The 17692-nt window shown below is 41.9% G+C and overlaps 1 protein-coding gene across 5 annotated transcripts in view; it reads left to right on the top strand.

Moving 5' to 3' along the window:
• The window catches only part of CCDC186 (coiled-coil domain containing 186), a 224493-nt gene that overhangs the window by 199448 nt on the left and 7353 nt on the right, over window positions 1-17692 (top strand). For 4 of the 5 annotated variants that reach the window (XM_033943150.1, XM_033943149.1, XM_033943153.1 and 1 more), the window contains 2 exons: window positions 1636-1855; window positions 12189-12408. In XM_033943150.1, coding sequence (XP_033799041.1) covers window positions 1636-1855; window positions 12189-12408 — 440 coding nt within the window. The remainder of the gene's footprint in view (window positions 1-1635; window positions 1856-12188; window positions 12409-17692) is intronic. The other variant, XM_033943154.1, reaches the window with a different exon arrangement.

Here is a 17692-nt window from a genome sequence, read left to right as displayed (position 1 = left end):
TCAGGATATCTACAATTTATTTAATTTGCTTTCTATGCTGTCCTCCCCAAAGAGCCCAGGATGGGTTTCAAGTTAACATATATAGTATACAGTTAACAGGTTACAATTTGCCATAGTTACAGTAGAAGTCTTTTCAGGTACAAGTTTTTATTTCAGTCATCTCACGCACATTCCATTTTGTTCAAACACTGTCACAGTCAGCAATTGTCGAGATATATCAACAAGATAATGTACTTATCTTGTATGTAGCAATGTACAAGAATAAAAGTGTCCACATCATCAATTTTCAACTCCAATGAGGATCTGTGTTTCACCGACATAAATGGCTTCTTTAGGAGGGTCAGATACCTCCAGCCAGCCATACTAAAGCTTTCTTCAGATACTTCCGTATTTCACCAAAGTCAGCGTGATTAAAATCCATCATTTTGAGGTTTGCATTATGGGCCAGATTCTGCAACCGAAGTCGTAATCAGTGGCCACCTAAAAGCAGCTGCCAGTCGCTGGTCAATCATGCTATGGCGCTGTTTGCAGAATTACAATTGCGTGTCAATCGCGCTACGGCACCGTTTGCAGAATTGTGGCTAACATTAAATGAATATGCATAAGGTAGATTTGCATACCATGGAGGCAGGGCATTCAAATTCATCTCATGCATATTCATTCTGGGTTGGTGCCTCCTGAGGACTGGGTTGAGAATCCCTGGTTTAGACAGTAAGTACCATATGCATAACCAATAGACTTTGCAATTTCCAACTGTATGCAAACCCTCCGACCTCTATGAGAGTTGTTTGTTCTTGAGCTATGGGACTAACGGAGATGCTGAGGTGATCTCTGCATGCGGGAAAGCTGCTTAGAACTTTAACACTAGGTTTGAGCTCTTAGACGGCTGTTCCTTCCCAATGCAATTGGATAATGTCATCTACTTGTGTGGCTGATCAGTCCTGCTGTCTACAGAAAAAACTTATACAGGTATTGATATAGTAGTGCTTGTAGAATTCTGCCTGCAAAGATCAAGAAAAATATTTTGATGTAATTCTTTTGTTACAGTGTTAAAAATTAGGATATATAGTCCAAGAATTTAATATTAGGCAAATATTAACGTTAATTGAGTCTTACACGTCTCATTCATTGCTAGATAAACAATATTGTCAATTGAGAGCACAATTGCTTCTTGATGCTATATGAAAATATTTAGCAAAATTGAATTTGTCATCACATCCTCTATTCTTTGCTCTGCGAATGGTTTGTCTCTTGGTGTTTTATCGTTAAGGGTCAGTGTCAGGAAATATTAATGTCTGCTTAGTCATATAAGAAAGTACAAGCCAGTTGGCTTCCTTATTATATTATGCTTGATTTTTAAATATTATATGCTGGCATATGTTGCCTTAACCCAAACTAATTGGTTCCACATTTGAAAACAAACAACATTGCCATGGCTTTCATATTTGAAAAGTAACATTAGTTTTATCAGTTATCACGTGCTTTGTGTCTGTGTCTTGATAACTGTCAAACTGAATAAATTTAAGATAACTTAGTCATAATATTTAGCTACTTCTCTTTGTCCGTTAAAAGCCCTAAGGCACAAGAGCTGCTGAGCTGTGGATTTTGTTTTTTACATTTCTCTAAACATCTCAGTTTTATCTTCAGGATCCCTTAATGCCCGAAGCAGCAATGAAGAGCGATCTCCAGAGAATTCTGGTTCCTCAGTTGTAGATAACTTCCCAGAAGTGGACAAAGCTATGCTGATTGAAAGAATAGTGCGACTGCAGAAGGCTCATGCCCGCAAGAATGAAAAGATCGAGTTCATGGAAGATCACATCAAGCAACTGGTGGAAGAAATTAGGAAAAAAACCAAGTATGTGTGATGTTTTCTAATGGAGGATCTCGACAGATAATATGCATTTTCTGATCGCCAACTTCTTTTTCTGTCAATAGGTACAAAACAAATGGTAACTTTTTTTGCTTTTTCTGTTTTTTTAAAATAAATTTATACAATGATTGACTCACTTAAGTCTTTCTCTGCCTCTACCTAGACATTTAACTACCTGGCCTTGAAATTCAGACAACTGAACCTTTTTCTCCATACTCACTGGCTTAGTCCTGTAGTCTCTATGACTGATCAACATTGCTTTCCAGCAGACATTTTGCCACATCTCCTAACGCTTTATTTAAAAACTTTTCTTTCTTTTTTGCCAAAATGCTATGCCCGTGCGCTGTCTCCTCATCCCACCTGTGAGCAATTATAGGTTCCCAAACTTATGCCCCACCTTCACCTGTTGCCCTTTGATTATAACCCTTTTGTGCCTATGATATTTCTGTTCCCATAAATGCTTAGCTTATTTCATTTGCCATATGTCAACAAGAGACATGAAAGGGTTAAAGGGACCTTTCAGGCTTGGTAAAATGGAACTTTATTTCAAGCTGTTACAGCTGTAAAGCGATGCAAATTTAAGACAACAAGGACTTAACTGCAACTTTCTATGGATCTGTTTGGTTTTTATGAAACAGTAACAAAGAAACTAAAGAGATTCAATGAAATGGTCTGCGACACATTGGGCTTCACCTTCTTTTCAAAAAGAGCCAAAACTTTAAAAAGAATTGCAAAGCTTCATTGAAGTGAAACGAGTAGGAGATACCAAGGTGCTGTTTTGCAGATGATATTTTCTCCGGAGACAAGCAGGGGATATGCAGGCACACTTGTTGGTGAAGTCCTCTGATTGAGCCTGTGTGCCGGTGCTCTCCCCCTAGCTAAGTAAGCTTTTGAGCTTACTGGGTATGTGCAGGAGTCCCTACGCTTACGGCCCCTCCCTCAAGATATTCTTTTAAAAAGGTAAGAGGACAAAAGCTCCACACTTCGAAACACTTCCTGTTCAACGGAGTTGTTTGTTGCCAAGTAGCCCTAGGACCTGGTAAGTGCCTCTGGGAGACCATCCCTCTATTCTATCTCAGTTACTTCATCCTAATCTCCACAGTCTCAGTTTGACAGCTTGGAAATTGAAAGTTCAAACCTAACGTATTTACCACTTTCTCATTCAGTGAAGATGGTCCCTCTGTCAGCAAGACTCCCTTCTGCTAGGAAGTGCTATCAATCTAAATGGAAACGCTTTTCCATTTGGGCACACGATCACCAGCAGAATCCTATTTGTTGTCCAGTTGATTAAATTTTACCATATCTTCTACATATGTCAAATTCTGGTCTCAAATCTAACTTGGCCTGATTTCATTTGGCAGCTATCTTGGCCTTCCATACTTTCGTGGACAGTAAACCAGTGTCATACTATCTGCTCATTTGTCAGCTTATTAGGGGCCTTAATAATCTTAGACCACCAATAAGAGACCCTCCAGCGAGGGACCTGAATTTGGTGTTAGATATCTTAATGCAGGAACCATTGGGATCTGTTTCACTTTCTTTCCTTACCTGGAAATTAGTATTTCTCACAGTTTTAACTTCCAATTCTTTCCTAACAGAGTAAAGTTACAAACTCATCCCAAATTCTTGCCTAAGGTGGTCACAGACTTTCATCTGAATCAAACCGGCTTCAGCAAAGGAAGATCTTGCTTGACTGAACTTGCTGCACTTCTTCGAGGGAGTAAACAGGCGGATAGACAAGGGTGACCCAGTCGACATTGTATATCTGGATTTTCAGAAGGCGTTCGGCAAGATTCCACATGAATGACTACTTCAGAAAATTGCAAGCCATGGAATCGAGGGTGAAATACACACGTGGATTAAAAACTGGCTGGCGGATAGGAAATAGAGAGTGGGGGGTAAAAGGACAATACTCGGACTGGAAGAGCGTCACCAGTGGGATACCGCAAGGCTCGGTGCTTGGACCCGTGCTCTTCAACATATTTATAAACGATCTGGATATTGGTACGACGAGTGAGGTGATTAAATTTGCAGACGATACAAAGTTATTCAGAGTAGTGAAGACACAGGTGGATTGCGAAGATCTGCAACGTGACATAACCACTCTTGAGAAATGGGCCACGACATGGCAAATGAGGTTCAATGTGGATAAGTGTAAGGTGATGCATGTCGGTAACAAAAATCTCATACACGAATACAGGATGTCCGAGGGCGGTACTTGGAGAGACCCCCACAGGAAAGAGACTTGGGAGTACTGGTCGACAAGTTGATGAAGCTGTCCGTGCCATGTGTGGTGGCACCGAAAAGAGCAAACAGAATGCTAGGAATGATTAAGAAGGGGATCACGAACAGATCAGAGAATGTTATTATGCCGCTGTACCGGGCCATGGTGCGCCTTCACCTGGAGTACTGCGTCCAGCACTGGTCACCATACATGAAGAAGGACACGGTGCTACTCAAAAGGGTCCAGAGAAGAGCGACTAAAATGGTTAAGGGGCTGGAGGAGTTGCTGTACAGTGAGAGATTAGAGAAACTGGGCCTCTTCTCCCTTGAAAAGAGGAGACTGAGAGGGGACATGATCAAAACCTTCAAGATACTGAAGGGGATAGACTTAGTAGATAAGAACAGGTTGTTCACCCTCTCCAAGGTAGGGAGAACGAGAGGGCGCTCTCTAAAGTTAAAAGGGGTTAGATTCCGAACAAACGTAAGGAACTTCTTCTTCACCCAGAGAGTGGTGGAAAACTAGAACGCTCTTCCGGAGTCTGTTATAGGGGAAAACACCTTACAGTGATTCAAGGCAAAGTTAGATAAGTTCCTGCTGAACTGGAACATATGCAGTTGAGGCTGGACTCATTTAAAGCACTGGTCTTTGACCTAGGGCTTCTGCGGACTGCTGGGCACGATGGCCCACTGGTCTGACCCAGCAGCGGCAGTTCTTATGTTCTCCTCCGCATTCCCTCTCCAGTGGAGCAATATCTTCACACTTTAGACTGCAGAAGTGCATTACTGTTTTACCTCAGAGCAACTGCTCACTTACGCCAAAGAAACCAGCTCTTCATTTCCTATAATCCAGCATCAAAAAGAGCTCTCTCGCATAGCAGAATGCATCAATTTTTGCTACATAAGAGCAAATCTTAACTGCCTGGTTCAATTGGTACGCATAAAGTACAGCTTCTTCAATAGCGAATTTGAAATCCATTCCCATTCAAGATATTTGCAAGGCTGCAACTTGGTCCTCAGTGCATACTTTTACAAAGCACTATTTCCTGGATCAGAGCTTAGCACAACATATTTGTTTTGGTCTGTCAGTCTTATGGAACCTGTTTGCACTGTGACTATTTTTTCCACCACCCTTATCCTTCTTTAAGCTTGGGACTTATCATTCTCATTGCTCCGCGTTGGCCCAGGCAAATCTCGTACCCTCTCCTGCTGGACCTCTTAGATGCTCCCCTAGTTCCCCTTGGGTTTATAAACTTTTCTTCCAGGAATTTGTCCAACCCTTTTTTAAACCCAGCTATACTAACTGCTTTTATCAAATTGTCAGGCAACTTAGCTCTTTATGAGCAGAAAAAAAATTATATCGCTAATTTGTTTTAAATTGTACTACTTAGTAATTTCATGGCATGTCCCCCTATTTATACTTTTTGAAAATGTAAACAACTGATTTGCATTCACTCATTCTGCTTAAGATTTGATGACCTCTTCTCCAAACTGAAGATCCTCAGCCTCCCTAGCTTTTCCTCATCAATCCACTTAATTATTTTGGTCACCCTTCTCTGTACCTTTTTTAATTCTGCTGTATCTGTTATGAAATGTGGGAGCCAGAATTGCACACAGTATTTGAGATGCAGTTGTACCATGGAGGAATATTGCAATATTCCTAATTCCTAATAATTTCTAACATTGTTTGTTTTTTTTGCTTGCCATTATACAGTGAGCAGAATAATAAAAGTGTTGTCCACAATGACACTTAGATCCTTTCATGTGCGGTGACTCCTAATGTGGAACCTAGCATCACGTAGCTATAGTTTGGGGTTATTTTTCCATCTGTGTTGCACATGAAATTTCATCTGCCATTTGGATGCCATTTTCCAGCCTTCTGGTCTCCCAAGGCCCTGCAATATCTTACAATCCACTTGCAATTTAACAACTTTGGAATCATTTTGTGTTATCTGAAAATCTGAATGCTTAACTCGTTTCCTTTTCCACTTCATTTATAAAGCACCAGTCCTCAGTACAGATTCCTGTGGTACTCTTTTATTTAACTTCCTCCATGGAGAGACTTGGCCATTTAATCTTACTCTGTTTTTAATCAACTAGTTTCTAATTCACAACAGAACACTTGCCTCCTATTCCATGGCTTTTTCACTTCCTCAGTGGTGTCTCACGAGAGACTTCAAAAGATTTCAGAAAACCTAGATGCAGTAGGGCCCTCATTTTACAAGCCCTATTTGCATTGAGACATGTGTAAACCAGCACTTAAGTGTTTCTCTTGCATAAATGGCTGCCCTCATCTTATAAAGATGGGTTTGTTGTCTGTGGTTAAGCATTTATTCCCCATTTCAGAAAGGGAGTAAATGTTTGTGCCCTAAAAGATTGGCCTCAGCTTCAGAAGCTACACTTGTCAAGCATGTTTAGGATCTGGTAAACAGAGCACTTGTGGTTTGCAGCCTGCTTTGGGAAAGTTTAAGGTTTGTTTGTTTGTTTATTTCTCACCCTTCCTTATCCAGGTCGAGTTACATATTAACATACAAAATAAAAGATTTACATTTAACGTACAAGATACTTCAGAGACACACTATAACAAATTACATACTTACATATCAAATCAAATATATGTAACATACACCTCGCATCCCCCACCTCCCCAGGCCCCAAATCGCTATTTTTTATTTTTACGTTTTTGTTTATTTTTGCCATTTTTGTTGTGAATTCGTGATGGTGACCATCTTGGATTTTAAAATTGATCTTTTTTTCTTTTATGTCTGCCTCAAAAACACCCCAATTTGACACAAAATCTTTTGGGATGGACTCCCCAGCCCCATATCTGTTGAATGTGGACATTGATTATGCCGGATTGGTGCCAGATCATGCTAGGCATGATGAAGAAGGGAATCACGAGTAGATCGGAGAAAGTAATAATGCCGCTTTATAGAGCGATGGTCAGACCACGCTTGAAATACTGCGTCCAGCATTGGTCTCCATACCTAAAGAAGGATATAAAAATGCTGGAGAGGGTGCAGAGACGAGCAACAAAGCTAATAAAAGGTATGGAGAACTTGGAATACGAGGAACGACTTAAGACACTGGGATTGTTCTCCCTTGAGAAAAGGAGACTGCGAGGGGATATGATTGAGACTTTCAAAATACTGAAAGGAATCGACAAAATAGAGCAGAAAAAAAAAATTATTTACAATGTCCAATGTGACATGGACAAGAGGACATGGACTGAAGCTAAGAGGGAACAAGTCCAGGACAAATTTCAGGAAGTTCTGTTTCACGCAGCGAGTGGTAGACACCTGGAATGTTCTCCCAGAAGAGGTAATTGCAGAATCCACCCTTCTAGGATTTAAGAGTAAGCTAGATGTACATCTCCTTATGAGAAGCTTAAAGTGATACGGGTAAGGGTAAACTAGATGCACATCTCCTTATGAGAAGCTTAAAGTGATACGGATAAGGGTAAACTAGATGCACATCTCCTTATGAGAAGCTTAGAGCGATATGGGGACTAAAACTATGCCAGGGTACACCTGGTGGGGCCTCCGCGTGTGCAGATCGCTTGTCTTGATGGACCTAGGGTCTGATCCGGAGATGGCAGTTCTTATGTTCATGCCATAGTGCGCTGGGGGCTGGAGCTTTGGACTTCGCCTCCTCCAAGTAATCTTGAGATGGGGAGCCCAAGCAAGTTGCACACAGCAGGTTAATTATACTTTGTTCTTCAATGTTTCTGATTTGCCTTTGTGCCTGTTTATTGCTTGTTAATATTTTGCAGAGCAAACCAGTTCAAAAATTACTTATGTTGCTGGGGATCCTCCTCCGTACCCCTGTCATGGATTTGTCCAGGTATGTTGCTTGGCTTTGGGACTTAGCCTGAGAGCTAGCAAGCATATCTAGTTAACTCATAAAAGTTGGTGGATTTCCGCAACTCCTGGATTGCGGGTTGGGGTTGAACACCTAGCGTATGGAATCCTACAGGGACTAACAGAAAGAAGATTATCGTAGGTATATAAACCTAATCTTCCAGTCATTTCTATAGTACTACTAGACCTAAGCAGTGTTGTACATCAAAACAAAGAAGAGACAGTCCCTGCTCAAAAGAGCTTACAATCTTGTCAAAACAGAAATTGGATAAGAAGATGCATCAATACACTGTGCTCAGTTGGGGGAATTACAGAGCGAATGATAAGACAGATATTGGTGCTTCTATAGCACTATTAGCTGTACGCAGCATTGTACACATATGCAGATACTTTCTCCGTCCCTACTGGGCTTATCTGGGGCAATGGAGGGTTAAGTCACAAGGCGCTGTAGAGGAAATTGAGCTCAGTTTATCAGGATCAAAGCCTCTCATATGAGGAAAAGCTAAAGAGTTTAGGGCTCTTCACTTGGAAGAGTTGGCTGAGGTGGGATATGATTAAGGTCTACAAAATCCTGGCTAGTGTAGAACAGGTGAAAATGGATTGATTTTTTTACTGTCTTTCATAAAGTACAAATAGGAGGAAATATTTTTTTCACTCAATGAAAAACTAAATTCTAGAACCCGTTGCCAGAGGATGTGGTAATGGCAGTTAGCACACCTGGATTTAAAAAAGGTTTGGATAAGTTCCTGGAGAAAAAGTCCATAGTCTGCTATTCAGACAGACATTGGGATCGGTAGCATGGAATGTTGCTACTATTTGGGGTTTTGCCAGGTAGTTGTGACCTGGATTGGCCATTGCTGGAAACAGGATACTGGGCTAGATGAACCACTGATATGAACAGTCAGTAATTAAATGATCAGAATTCAGATTCCTTACAAATGTCAATTTGACCACCGATTCAGAGGGATTATTGCTTCTCTCATATCTTGAATCAGTGTCTCGGAGGGTAGAATTTAATACTAGCATTCCTGATATCTCACAAGATTAACTTTGCCTTCTATATCACTTCAGCAAATCCATTCTATAAATGATCATTGTTTGATCCTTCCAAATTCACCAGAAGCTTATTATGAAACTACTTTTTAGCTTATTATGAAACTACTTTTTAGCTCCATTCCTTTTGATCAGATTGGAGTTACCTTTTAAGCAGTTTAAAATTAAGTTAAAAACTGATTTTTTTTGCTCTTGTATCTGGAGCATAGGATAAAATATTGGCAGACTGGGTTGCTAATCTGCCACTAGACAGCATGGCTGTGAAATGATGGTGTGATAGGACAGTGTTCTTCAACCTTTTGACACCTATGGACCGACGGAAATAAAAGAATTATTTTGTGGACTGGCAGTTGAGGAACACTGGGCTAAGTCGTGGGCCAGACCCCGCCCCCATAATAGTACTAATTGTAACACCATTTTTTCCATTCATTTTTCATATTTAAACACACACAATATAATTGTATTAACAACACATAATGGTAACCACAAAATTAAACTACACAAAGCACACTGTATGCTTCTCAATATTCCATTCCTACCAGAACACAGATAACCCCATGCAAATATAGGACCAAAAACTAAAAGTACTTATATATACAAACAAACCCTAAGATGCGAGACTCTGCAGGCAGTACAACCCCAGAGGAAAAGAAACAAATGCATTTCTTCCTGAACAGACAGCAGATGTTAAATCAATCACTAAATTAAAAAATAAAATCATTCCACCTACCGTTGTCGTCTCCCTCCCTCCATGCTGTGCCTTGCCTTCTGGCCTGCCCCCCAGTGTTATCTTAAGGCCATCTTCCTCTTCCTCAGTGCTGCAGTGCACAAAGCCGAGTCAGCGGCTCCTCGCGTGTCCCGTGCCTCATCTGGAAGCCTTCCCTCTGACGTTGCAACATCAGAAGGCTTCCGGTTCAGGCGCAGGACGCGCGTAGGAGCCTCTGCTCATGGCTTTGTGCATTGCAGCACTGAGGGAAGAGGGAGCCAGCCTGAAGACAATGCCGCATCGATCTCACCGTGGACTGGCGGCTGAAGTGCACTGTCTGGGGCCCGATGCATTTGCTGGCCCTGCGGAAGGCAGGAAATTTCTGCGGACAGGCACCAGTCCACAGACTGGCAGTTGAAGAGCAGTGTGATAGGATTTATAATTTTAATGGCTTTCTTTTCCTGTCTTCCTTTTTTATTGATAAGAACAGTATCGTTTTGTGGTTTATCACTATTTCACCAATAGTTATTGCTTTAAAAAAAAAAAAAAAAAAGCATTGGTTCATCACACCACATTGTTTCTCGGAGATTATGCACTCAGGCATTTTTTACATATTTGCACTGGGTACCACTACAAATTAATTTTTTTCTTTTCTTCTTTTCTTTGTATCAGTTTATCCATGTTTCACTTTGTTGCTTTTTCAGTTGCCTTTCTAGTGATTTCATGTCACAAATGAGTTGATTCACTAATGAGGTATGTTTTCATTTTTGTAATATGTGGCATCTTTTATTATTATATTTATTTATATGTTTTGTTTTTGGTTTTATTTTTATGAATTTTTATCCAAGATTTGAGGACTCCTGAGGCAGGCTTTATAGCCTAAAAACAGTGCCTGTCGAGTCATGATACTGTTCTTATCATCTGAATGCTAATAAATCTCTTTTGGTTTGGTGGCCTGGACTGCTCTGCTCCTTTTTGGATTGGTTTGTAATTGTGTAGAGGTTGATATTCCCTTTTGGTTGGTGGTTCTTATTTTTTGTACATTGCCTTGATTTGCTTCGCAAAGTAGGCGATTTTATCAAATCAGAAACCAAACAAAAGAAGTGACAGGTCTTCACTGTTCATATGAGGCTAAGTCATAGGATTAATGCTTCTACTCAAGGAAAGTTCATTTTCAGACTTGGGGACAGCATGATTTAAATGCTTTGTTGTTTTCATATTGTATTGAATGGGTATCAGTTACTTTTCAATCTTTTCTTCAAAGTCTATGTTTTGTAAGTAAGTCTTTTAAAATGAGATCAAGTTCCCAAAGCAAACTACTTTAATTAAATATAGAAAATCTCAGCTTGTGGAGTTACATATTGTTTCTGACAAGCTGTTTCTTAAAGGTTAAAAGTGAGGCTTTGGTTTTATCCTCAGCTGAGCTTGTGAAACCAGCAGTAAGTTAGGAGATTGGATTAATTTGTGTTTAGAGCACATACCCTGCCCTAACATCTGGCCATTTATTTGGATGTATTTCTCTTTCTTTTGTGGACGCTATGTACATGCCTTTGCAAGAGGAGCAAATTGTGGCTGTGTACAACTTCTCCTGAACAAGGGCAGTTCTCACCCAGCACAAAAGCTCTGTTGTATCTCTTTTCATATTTTCCACCTACAGTACTCCCCCGAAATTTGCGGGGGGTTCCGTTCCAAGAGCACCCGTAAATTTTGAAAACCCGTAAATATTGGACGCAGTTGAGCGGATCGGAGGCAAGAGAGGGCTGCAGGGGCGGCGGGTGCCTATGTAAGTCATTCGTGGCATTGAAAAATATGCAAGGTCTGCTGGGCTAAATGATGCTTCTGAGAAGCTGGGGAATCTCAGGAATCAAATTGTTAGTGAACTTGTGACTTTATCTGCAGAGTGCTGGCAGGAACAGCTATCCTGTTATACTCACCTGGATGTGTGGAACTTTTGCCACTGATCCTTGGAGCTTGTGAATTAGGGGTGGCAGTGGGTGCCTTTGTAAGTCATTCACGGTATTTTCTGACCACCTCTTCCGGGAACTAAAGTCAGGCTACACCAATCAGGAGCTGCTTTGACACGCTATATGGTGCGTCAAAGCAGCTCCTGATTGGTGTAGCCTGACTTTAGTTCCCAAAAGAGGCGGTCATAAAATACCACGAATGACTGAGTCTGCGAATTGAGGCCTGTGAATTTGTGGGGGAGTACTGTATTTTCTTTATCAGAAGCATTTTGGAGTTAGTTATGGTCTAATTTAGTTGCAGCCTAATCAGTTGGCTTAACTTGTTGCCTTGGGGCAATACTTATAACTATACTGCAGTTGTGTTTCAGATACTATTTGAATGTGATATAATATTTTATGTATATTTTCCACTTATTGCCATTAAGTTGTATTTTATTGCCCTGCATATAATCACAGAACAGTGAAAAACTTTGTGCAGACCAGTTATTTTAGTGAGCTATTGTTTGTTTTTCCAGAATTATTCAAAGTTACATTTTGCGGGAAGAAGCTGGTACACTATCCTCAGAGGCCTCAGATTTCAACAAGGTTCATTTGAGTAGACGTGGAGGAATTATGGCTTCTCTGTATACATCACATCCGGCAGACAGTGGCTTGACTTTAGAGCTGTCTTTAGAGATAAACAGAAAGCTTCAAGCTGTGTTAGAAGACACACTGTTAAAAAATATAACCCTGAAGGTAAGTAACCTGCAATGCTCATCTTAAAATTTTTAGTAAGGTAGTGATTTGGGGATTATTAGTAAAGGTGTATTTCTTTATCGTGCCTCCAGACCAGCACAGAAACTGTTGGGTTATAGCTCATCTTGACCAGCAGGTGGAGAGCATAAGAACATAAAATTTGCTGCTGCTGGGTCAGACCAGTGGTCCATCGTGCCCAGCAGTCTGCTCATGCGGCGGCCCTTAGGTCAAAGACCAGTGCCCTATTTGAGTCTAGCCTTACTTGTGTACGTTCTGCTCCTGTAGGAACTTATCCAACCTTGTCTTGAATCCGTGAAGGGTGTTTTTCTCTATAACAGCCTCTAGAAGAGCGTTCCAGGTTTCTACCACTCTCTGAGTGAAGAAGAACTTCCTTACATTTGTATGGAATCTTTTCCCTTCTAACTTTAGCGAGTGCCCTCTCGTTCTCTTCACCTTGGAGAGGGTGAACAGTCTCTCTCTTTCTCTACTAAGTCAATTCCCTTCAATATCTTGAATGTTTCGATCATGTCCCCTTTGTCTTCTCTTCTCAAGGGAGAAGAGGCCCAGTTTCTCTAGCCTCTCCTACCAATGTTGAACCACTCAGATAAGAATCAAAGAACTGAAAACAGAAACTTATCTGTATAAACGTGGTTGGATGAAGATAGGTCCCTCCATCTGGGCATATCCTATTTAAACAAGATACAGTAAAACTTCAGAAAGCTGAAAACCACAAGTAGACTCCCTGACTTGAGTTTCACAATGTCTCACTTCCTCAGGAGGGGAGACTTATATCAGCTTCTACTTCATGGTGAAAGAGCAAATCGGGGCACAGAGGCTGCTGACTAATTACAAGAGAACCTGCAAGATTTTAACCATTTCAAACCCCAACCACTTCACATTGAACATTTATAGGTCCTGGGTCTGAGCACAATACAACTATCTAATATAATAAAGCCCTAAGCGCGCATGTGCACTCCCACCTGCGTGCTCCCATTTTCCGTGAGCTGTACGGACCTGCAGGTAGGAGTGCGCATGTGCGCAGCGGCGCAGAGCCTGTCGGCCGCGGCAGCTCTTGCCATATGAAGGAAGGAAGGAGGAAAGGGGACGCAGAGAGGAGGCGATTCGTCTCATAGAGCCGCAAGCCTTCGGTCCAAGAGAGATCATTACGGCGCCGAGGAGGAACTTAAAAAAAAGGCAGCGGCACCTGCGCAACAGCCGAGTGTTACTGTCACGCGACACCACGGCTGAAATCCACGTAGGCACCTCAGCGGCGCTCCCGAGGAGGGTAACTGCAATCAGTCTCTAGGGTTGTATGCTCTCTAAGACCTATCTTTTTTGGCAGCTTTAATAAACAAGTGCTGGCTGGAATGAAAAACCACCACAGTATTCTTTGCACAGGGTAAAGGGCTGAAAAAGCTGTGGCTTGATCACATCATTTTAAATCCTGTTGATTGTTTTCCCATTATAGCTTTACTACATAAGGTCAGGCAGAGTGACAAAGACCTTGGAAGTTAGGTCCCTCGATTGTGGCTTTAGACTGAGCAATGGTCATTTTGGGATCAGTAATTAGGCATAGATATAATGGCACATTATTTTGTATATTAACTTTACATAACATTTGATTAAGGTATGGTATGACCAGATTGTGACTTATAAAGATATTCCTCTGTTTTCATTTATGCTGATACTATGTTTAATTTCCTGTGTTGTTTGCAGACTTTTTTTTTTCATTTTCTTTTAGGGAAAGAACACTGAAGAAATAAGTCAAGAGGCATAGCAGAAATGCTCAAGAGCAAAAGTGCTTTGCTTTGGGGGAGGGGTGTGCTGGGGGGCAATCTTGCATTGCTTTGGGGAGGATAAAGAAGGGGCCATAGAGAAAGACAAAGAAAGGCAGGCAGGCAAGGGGCCACAGAGAGATAGAAAGACAGCGGACAGGGAGAGAGACAGAAAGAAAGAAAGACAAAACAGGGGGCCAGAGGGAGAGAGAGAGACAGAAAGAAAGACAGACATACATATATTCTAGCACCCGTTAATGTAACGGGCTTAAACACTAGTCTATAATAATAAAACGCTAAGCATGCATGCGCACTCTCCCCGCGTGTTCCCTGAGATCTGATCTGTCGGGATGTGCTGGCAAGAGTGCGCATGCGCGCTTACTACGTATCCGAAGGTGTTCTACAGACGCGACAGGCGCGTTCGGCGGCGGGACATTTAGAGGCAGCCACAGAGGGAGAAAATAAAAGTGTACCATAGTCATCAGAGGGCACGGGGCAGCGGTCCGGGAGTGACAGAAAAGGAGAAGCGAGAGTTGGTGTCACTTGGAGACGGCCGCCGCAGCCCCTGTCACCGCCTAGGCCTCCCGGCTACTCATGCACCCTCCGAAGGGCTGGGGCATAAAGAGCGCCTCCTGCCCCCGCCCCTCCCTGGGACGAACCGAGAAACGGAGCTGGCCCGGCCTCCGCGACAGACCCATGGAGCCCAGCAACTTTCCGTTGCTAAAGGCGAAAAAACAGTGTGACAAGGCAGTGGCTGCTGCCAGAAGGATGCTGGGCTGTATAAAGAGAGGCGTAGTCAGTAGAAGGAAGAAGGTGTTGACGCTCCTGTACAGGTCATTGGTGAGGCCCCACTTGGAGTATTGTGTTCAGTTTTGGAGACCGTATCTGGCGAAAGATGTAAGAAGACTTGAGGCGGTCCAGAGGAGGGCGACGAAAATGATAGGAGGCTTGCGCCAGAAGACGTATGAGGAGAGACTGGAAGCCCTGAATATGTATACCCTAGAGGAAAGGAGAGACAGGGGAGATATGATTCAGACGTTCAAATACTTAAAGGGTATTAATGTAGAACAAAATCTTTTCCAGAGAAAGGAAAATGGTAAAACCAGAGGACATAATTTGAGGTTGAGGGGTGATAGATTCAGGGGCAATGTTAGTAAATTCTACTTTACGGAGAGGGTAGTGAATGCCTGGAATGCGCTCCCGAGAGAGGTGGTGGAGAGTAAAACTGTGACTGAGTTCAAAGAAGCGTGGGATGAACACAGAAAATTTAGAATCAGAAAATAATATTAAATATTGAACTAGGCCAGTTACTGGGCAGACTTGCACGGTCTGTGTCTGTGTATGGCCGTTTGGTGGAGGACGGGCAGGGGAGGGCTTCAATGGCTGGGAGGGTGTAGATGGGCTGGAGTAAGTCTTAACAAAGATTTTGGCAGTTGGAACCCAAGCTGAGGGCCATCTGCCTGGCACTGGAAGCATTGGAAGTGCATTGTGGAGCAAAGCCATGCGAGTTTTCTCAGACAGTGCAATAGTGGTAGCCTATGCCAATCGGTTTGTAGGTCTTCTTCCCCAGGTCGGGGGGATATTGTGGTGCTTGCAGGCCGAGCAGTCAGCTATGTTTCTGTCTATGTGATTTCTCCCTGCTGGGTAGTGATTTCTGCTGTTTGTTACTATCACTGGGATTGGGGAGTTGTAGTTTCCTGTTACTTTCCGGTTTGTTAGGATCAAGAGGAATATAATTGGCTTCATGGTGTGGACTGTATGGTGTGTTTGAAAGGAGGTTTGGAGTAATTTGTGTAGCCCTTGGTGGTTTGACTGATTGTTTTAAGAACATAAGAAGTTGCCTCCACTGGGTCAGACCAGAGGTCCATCGCGCCCAGCGGTCCGCTCCCGAGGCGGCCCATCAGGTCCATGACCTGTGAAGTGGTTTCTGACTAATCCTATAACCTACCTCTGCTTCTATCTGTACCCCTCAATCCCCTTTTCTTTTAGGAACCTATCTAGACCCTCCTTGAACCCCTGTAGCGTGCTCTGGCCTATCACAGCCTCCGGGAGCGCGTTCCATGTGTCCACCACCCTCTGAGTGAAAAAGAACTTCCTAGCATTTGTTCTAAACCTGTCCTTTTTCAATTTCTCCGAGTGCCCCCTTGTACTTGTGGCTCCCCACAGCCTGAAGAATTTGTCCCTGTCTACCTTCTCTATGCCCTTCATGATTTTGAAGGTTTCTATCATGTCTCCTCTAAGTCTTCGCTTTTCCAGGGAGAATAGCACCAGCATTTCCAATCTGTTTTAGTCATGTGGAGAGGATTATTTTGTTGTGGGGGGTCTTTTACGGTGTTGTTTTGGTATTGTAGAGTTTGGTGTCTTGGTCAGCATGAGGCCCGCCAGCTCGGCAGCCCTTAATAGGGCTGGAAGGAGCACAATGAAAAAGTGGGCGGGGCTTCCCACCAAAAATCTAGCTAGGAGCAGGGTCTGGTGCAGTGAGTGGACACAATTTGGTCTTCCTTCCCCCCCACTATGTTGAATTTATGTCCTTTAGTCCTCATTTAGTTCTTCAGTTTGTGCATTTATATGTGCAAAATTTTTGTTCCTGTTAAAAAATATGATTATACTGTTCAGGACAGTATATTTTCTATTCCTATTCAGTTTTTGTTTTGAAACCCCCCATTTTTATTCCAGTTTTTATGAACTAATGATCCCATTTTTAAATTCTGATTCTTAGTCTCATTAATCAAAATATTCTTGATTGTGCAGTAGATTATAAACAGAGGCACCTGGGCAGATGCTGCATATCAAGAGCTTGTTCTGTTGTTGAGTTCAGAACTGGTTAATATTTTCTGAAGTTTTGTTATAATGTCAGGGGAATAGAATAAAAGATGCAGTCTGTAGATATGTGAGAAGCAGGCAAGAAGAGAGATGTCCCAGCTAAGGCTTGTAGATTGGAGGGAAGCAGAGGGAATGATTTGCTATTGAATTCAGTTTCAATACTTGAGTATGCAGTGGAGCTGTAATTTCCTGCATTTCCGTAGAATATCAGATAGTTTGTTCCCCATCCCTGCATTAGGAATTCAGTCTTGCTCATTTTAGTTATATGTTTAAACTGTGACCATTTAAATAGAAATGTAGCATGAAAATCAGTGCTTTCATCCACCTTTAAAAGCCCCAGATTTTTGTTTTGGGATGATCTTTTTTTTTATAATTCTTTATTCATTTTCATATTTTACATGAAGTGTACAAAATATTGAGTTACAACTAATGAATACACAATATCACTTTTATATCTATTACATAATATTCTGAACAAAATTTTTTTTATCCCCTCTCCCACCCCCCACCCTTCAAGTACTTTCCAATCACCTTATACATATTGTATACCATATTATAACATGTTATGTAAAATTATTTTCACTACCCCCCCTCCATGTGTGCCATAAAGAAGACAAGAAAAAGAAGAAAAGAAGAAGATAAATCCTATTATTCATTCAGTACAATACTTTGTCAATGGCCCCCAT

This window comes from Geotrypetes seraphini, chromosome 4 (genome assembly GCF_902459505.1).
Source record: "Geotrypetes seraphini chromosome 4, aGeoSer1.1, whole genome shotgun sequence".
Taxonomy (NCBI): domain Eukaryota; kingdom Metazoa; phylum Chordata; class Amphibia; order Gymnophiona; family Dermophiidae; genus Geotrypetes; species Geotrypetes seraphini.
This window is presented reverse-complemented; position numbering and strand designations above follow the sequence as displayed.